Source organism: Dipodomys ordii, unplaced genomic scaffold, assembly GCF_000151885.1.
Source record: "Dipodomys ordii isolate 6190 unplaced genomic scaffold, Dord_2.0 Scaffold14, whole genome shotgun sequence".
NCBI classification, from domain to species: Eukaryota; Metazoa; Chordata; class Mammalia; order Rodentia; family Heteromyidae; genus Dipodomys; species Dipodomys ordii.
In genome coordinates, this window is record NW_012267230.1 from 5,919,515 (window position 1) to 5,925,714 (window position 6,200).

At 50.0% G+C, this 6,200-nt stretch overlaps 1 protein-coding gene across 1 annotated transcript in view; it reads left to right on the forward strand.

The window, feature by feature from the left end:
* Positions 1-2,861, forward strand: part of Orai3 (ORAI calcium release-activated calcium modulator 3) — a 5,390-nt gene extending 2,529 nt beyond the window's left edge. Inside the window, exon 2 of the mRNA XM_013011184.1 lies at positions 1,716-2,861. Coding sequence (XP_012866638.1) covers positions 1,716-2,366 — 651 coding nt within the window. The 3' untranslated portion in view covers positions 2,367-2,861. The remainder of the gene's footprint in view (positions 1-1,715) is intronic.
* The last annotated feature ends 3,339 nt before the right edge of the window (positions 2,862-6,200 follow it).

The window sequence follows — 6,200 nt, forward strand, 5'->3', positions numbered from 1 at the left end:
GGCAAGCGCTCTACCACTGAGCCACCTTCCCAACCCCACCCAGGGCTTTTTATGTGCATCATTTACCTGTTATTCTGTGAAAGGGTACCACTACCATGACCATTTTTACTGATGACAAAAGGGTGGCTCTCTGGTGGCTCACATCTGGAATCCTAGCTTCTCAGGAGACTGAGATCTGAGGATAGCAGTTGAAAGCCAGCACAATATATGAGACTCTTCTCCAAAAGGCAGAAGTGAGGTATGGCCTAAGTGGTACAGCATCAGCCTTGAGCAAAAAAGCAAGTCAAAGGAAAGTGTGAGGCCCTGAGTTCAAATCCTGGTAGTAGCGCACATTTGCACATACACACACACACACCAAGATTCTACACGTGGCAGAATACATACTTAAACTTTAAGCAATCTTATCTCTAGAGTCCACAAATTTGTACATGCCCAGAACAGAATCATTAACTCACTTGTTTGCAAAAGCCAGATAGGTGTGAGGTGAATGCCAAGTTGACAGGGTAGGGACATGTGATCAAGGGACCCCATGACTTGTCTCCAGGGAAGTCATGATTCAACTCTGAACTGATGGCTGCCATGCTGGAATGTGAGCCTAGTGTGACCAGATCTGCCAAGTTTTCAGGAAGATCTGGAAACAGGGATATTTATATGACTCCTCTTGAGTTTTAAAAACTGGAAACTTACTCAGTTTTTTTAAAAAGCACACTGTGTGAGCCAACCAAAATATGCCTGAAGCTGGCTTTGATTCATGGTGTACCAATTTGCAGACTCTGGTCTTGGAGTTTATGATCAACTATAATAAAGACAGCAAACATCTATTAATTTGTTTGGGAGTGACTACGTGCTAGAGTTGTTCTTAACACTCAGTGTATGCTCTTTAGCTTTCTCAACAACCCAATGAAGTAGGTAGGTGTTAGTATCAGTTTCCATTCTCCAGATAGGAAATTGAGGCACAGAGAGAACTAAGCCACTGGTTGAAAATTATACAGCTGGCTGGACATCGTGATACATGCCTGAAATCCCAGATATTCTGGGGGCTGAGGCAGGAGAATGATTCATTTAAAGCCATCCTGAACAATTCAACCAAGATCCTATCTTAAAAAAAAAAAAAAGCTAGGCACCAGTGGCTCACACCTGTAATCTTAACTATTCATGAGGCTGAGATCTGGGGATTGCAGTTCAAAGCCAGCCCTGGCAGAAAAGGCTATGAGACTCTTATTTCCAATTAATCACTAGAAAACTGGAAATTGCACTGTGGCTCAAAGTGGTAGAGTACTAGCAAAAAGAGCAAAAATTGCTCAGGGACAGCACCCATATCCTGAGTTCAAGCCCCATGACTGGCACAATAAAGAAAAAGATTGCATAGCTTGTAGAGCTGAGAGTGAACCCTAGTCATACACCTTGTGTCTTTTAACTTCTATGAGATGATCAAGTCAAACTCAAAAACATGTAATCTAAGCTGGTCCCAGCATAGGACAAAGCCCTTTAAGATTGAGAGCTTTAGGCAAGGTGCTATCCTTGAGCAAAAAGGCCAGTGAGAGCACCCATGCCCTGAGTTCAAGACCAGGACCAGAACCACAACCAAAAAGGATTGAGAACCTTCCCTCTGTCAGGCACTGTTCTGGGTCCTACATATATAGATGGGATGGGTCCTAATCAGTAAACCACCTCCTTACTGTCAAGCACTCAGTCATCCCCTTTTGTGCCCACAGGTGGCCATGGTGGAGGTACAGCTGGAGAGTGATCACGAATACCCACCAGGCCTGCTGGTAGCCTTTAGCGCCTGTACCACTGTATTAGTGGCTGTGCACCTCTTTGCACTCATGGTCTCCACGTGTTTGCTGCCCCACATTGAAGCTGTGAGCAACATCCACAACCTCAACTCTGTCCACCAGTCACCACACCAGCGACTCCACCGCTATGTGGAACTCGCCTGGGGTTTCTCCACTGCCTTGGGCACTTTTCTCTTCCTGGCTGAAGTTGTCTTGGTGGGTTGGGTCAAATTTGTGCCCATTGGGGCTCCCCTGGACACATCGGCTCCCATGGTACCTACGTCTCAGGTGCCATCCGTGACCACCTCCTTCAATCCATCTTCCAACCTCCCAGCATCCTCTGCTTCTATAGCCCCTTCACGGACTGAGTCTCCTAAGAACTGCCCACCCCGGCAAGTGTGTGGTGGTGGGGCCCACGGGCCCGGCTGGCAGGCAGCTATGGCTTCCACAGCCATCATGGTGCCAGTAGGACTTGTGTTTGTGGCCTTTGCCCTGCATTTTTACCGCTCTTTGGTGGCCCACAAGACAGACCGGCATAAGCAGGAGCTGGAGGAGCTGAGTCGCCTGCAGGGGGAGCTGCAGGCTGTGTGAGCCTGGCATCAACCTCTACTGTGAGATCTGCCTCCCTCAGGTCTGGAAGGGCTCTGGGGCCTGCAGACCATCCTTACCCTTGGCTGGAGTCACTCCTTGTGGCCCCTCTCAGGTGGCCAGATTACTGTGGCCATGGAGGGAGAGGCGGGGGTAGGGAGGGGTCTCACCTTCCCAGAGATGTTTCCTGTCAGTCCATGGGGTTTGTAAGCGCTATTTTGTCTAGTTGGGAGGAACAAGAAGGCAAGTAGCCTCCTCAGTCCAGGGATCCTGGGGACTGCTGAGGGAGGAGGGTGACCTTAGTGAGACTTTTGGTGCCTACCCTCAACATCTTACTTCTCTATAGGATGGCTAGGTCAGAAGGTGACACACCCACACAGCTGCCCCTAGGCAGTCAGCCTTTGCTCCCGCTGTGTGGAATCTATATTACAGTTGTGTGCTTAAACTCAGGGCCTAGGTGCTGTACCTTAGCTTTTTTGCTCCTAGGTTCTTGGTGGCGAATTGGAGATTGGAGTCTTCTGGAGTTTCCTGCTCCAGCTGCCTTTGAACCTCATTCCTCAGATTTCAGCCTCCTGAGTAGCTTACAAGTGTGAGCCACTGCCATCTGGCACAGTTGGCGTTTTGATAGGCTCCACATTCTTGCTTTATCTGCTTTGGGTGTCTCTGGGTATTGGGTCAGCTTCTTTCCTAAAAGGAGACACCCTGTTTTTGGAGATTCAAGCCCACCCCTCAGTGGGCTCACACACCTCTGGATCTGATTCTCCCTTGAGTGTTTCAAGGGGGGAGGGTGTCTTTGAAGACCAAGGGCCTTATGAGCCCTATTTGATTCTTTAGCAAGGTTTGGGGAAGGCAGTTTTAAGGGAGAAGGTCAGTCCTTGGACACTGAATTTTTCATTTTTTTTTGAGGGGTCTGAAACTGGGACTTGAACTCGGTACCTAATATTTTCACTCATTGGCTAGCACTCTACCAACTGAGCGACACCTCCAACCCCTGACACTGAATTTTCGATCCACCTAGTTTTGTATAATAAAAGTGTGTTTCACAGATATCCTTGTAGCTGCGAATGGGATGAGGGGAGGCCTTTTGGATAAGGTTATTTCTTCTGGCTGAGAATGTGTCTTAGTGGTGGAGTGCTTGCCTAGCATACGTGAAGCCCTAGGTTCGATTCCTCAGAACCATATAAACACAAAAAAAACCAGAAGTGGTGCTGTGGTTCAAGTGGTAGAGCGCTAGCCTTGAGCAAAAGAAGCTCAAGGACAGTGCCCAGGCCCTGAGTTCAAGCCCAGGACTAGCAAAATAAATAAATACTTACAGGTTACTTATTCCTAAGAGCCAGGTAGACGTGAGTATACCTAATAGGGAGAGGGTCCAGGTATAACAAGGACCAGTAGTTTCTTAATCTGGAAACAGTTATTCCAAGTCTAAGACTTTTGAACTTTTGAATCTCCATAATCTCTTCCATTCAGGATTTGAAGACACTTTTTTTTTTCTTGAATCAATACTACATCCTAAGGAACTTCTCATAGGCTGTCCCATTTCACCCTCTCAAACACTTCAAGAGACAATTGTGTTATTTGTTTGTTTACAGTGGAAAAACACGATAGAGAATAGGAAGATGAGGCCCACGTGGGCTGATGATCTTGACCAAAGCTAGGCAGTGAGCAAGTCAGTGGGACTGAGCTTGGATTACCATTCCTGTCACATGAGAATCTTTCTGATTGAAAACAGGAATCAGTACCTTTCAACTTCAAGGAACCTCATGTCATCTACTCTGCCTTCATGTAGATTTATTTTTTTCAGTCTTATTTCCTCTGTAATTTTAGACAGCCCTAATCCTCTGTCTTTTATTCTTGTGGCAGGAGACCTTGGACAAATGCTGTCCTTATTACTTAAAATAAAAAAAAAAAAACAGGCTTCAAAAACCTCTCCTGCACTGTTCTGATATCTTCATATGTCTTCTGTGACAGAAATTACCCTCAATTGTTGAAGAAGTGGACACTCAAGGTCATACAGTGAGGGACTGTTGTGGAGATGCAGTAGGTTCAGGGCACACTCTGGAGGGTAGTTCCTCTAGACACCAGGGCACCTGTATCTAAACAAGATATAAGGTTACTCAGAGCCTTGCCTCCGTGGCTCATGTCTATAATCTTAGCTACTCAGAAGGCTGAGACAGAATGATTCAGATTCGAAGCTAGCCCTGGTGGAACAGTTGATGAGTCTCTGATCTCCAATTAACCAGCAAAAAGCCAGAAGTGACGGTGTAACAAGTGGTAGAACACCAGCCATGAGCAAAAAGCCAAGCAAGAGAGGCTGTGAGTTCAAGTCGAGGAAGAGGAGAAAGGAGGAGGAGGAGGAGGAGGAAGAGAGAAAAACAGTCCTCAGTTTTAGGGCCACCTCACCTCTAGGATCCTAAATTAAAAGCTGGGGTGAGGATGCTTGGATTCCTAAGTATATCCATTTATTTATTTAGGTATCTCTGCATATCCTATCTATCTATCTATCTATCTATCTATCTATCTATCTATCTATCTATCTATCTATCTATCTATCTATCTATCTATCTATCGCGTCAGTTTGGGGGCTAGAAGTAGAGGGAGAGCTGTCCCTGAGATTTTTTTTTTGCTCAAGGCTAGAGCTTTACCCTTTGAGCCACAGCGCCATTTCCAGCTTCTAAGAGTCTCACAGACTTTCCTGCCCAGGCTGGCTTCAAGCCATGATCCTCAGATCTCGGCCTCCTGAGTAGCTAGGATGACCGGCGTGAGCCACCAGCGCCCGGCGTAGGATCTTTATTTTTTGTACACTTAGGAGACTCGAGACTCAGAACCCTGGGACCACCTAACACCCACCAGGGGTGGGCTGAGCCTGGGAACACGCTGCGCCTCGGTCAGACCTCGCGTCTCCCCATCCGTCAGATGGGCCGAACCCCTCCCCGACGTTGCCTGCAGCATCAGGCAAACCGCCTGAGTCACCATCGCTCCCGGGGGCATTTTTTTCACCTCCGGGCGCCCCTCCCCGCCCCGCTGGTTTTTTGGTGGGTCCAACAGGAAGCGCCCGCGTGACGTCGTGGCTCCGCACGCCCAGGCCCCGCCCCTCCGCCGCGCGCGCGGCCCTGGCCCCGCCCACAGCGGGATCCGCAGATTCGCTAGGTCGGCTCCTCAGGCCGGTGTGGGTCCCTTCCCTGGGTTGAACATTCCTCCTCGGAATCCTGAGAAGACTTTTGCATTGTAGCCATTTTTTCCCCCCCACCCCTAGGTCGGAAGTGGACTGTCCCTTGGGCTGTGCTAGTCGGAAAGATCCAGGAGGAAAAAAAAAAAACCAATAGCTGACTCTGCCAGCAGGAGTGGGCTGCCTGGGCATGACTGTCTTCGCCTCTGGAGCCGAGCCGGCGGGGAATCTGCAGTCGTCTCGACTTCTGGCCGCGCGAGGAAGGGGCAGGAAAGAAGCGCCCAGGGGCTGGCCCCGCCCGCCTCGCGAATCTGCGTCCGTCCAAAGCGCCGCTTGAGCCTCCCCGGCGCTGCTGGCCACCTCCCCGCGCTCCGCCCCCTTCCCTCGGGGACGAGTCGCTGCTTTCGTCGCCGCCGATTCGCCGGGAGCCCCAGAGAGAAGCAGCTGGGTAGTGGCGGTGAAGCCCACTCTCCGGGGAATGCGGCCGGTCTCCAGAATCCCTGGGCCGAACCTCTTGAGCCTTATAGGCCGCTGGCCACGGCAAGGCCACTACCCTCGGCCCCGCGGAGCTCCCGGGGGCACCCGTGGCGAAAGTGCGAATGCGGACGCCGCGCCCGCTGGGCCTCGTGCAGGTGGCGGTGGTGTTTGGTGCGCGCGCCGGGGAGGTGGTG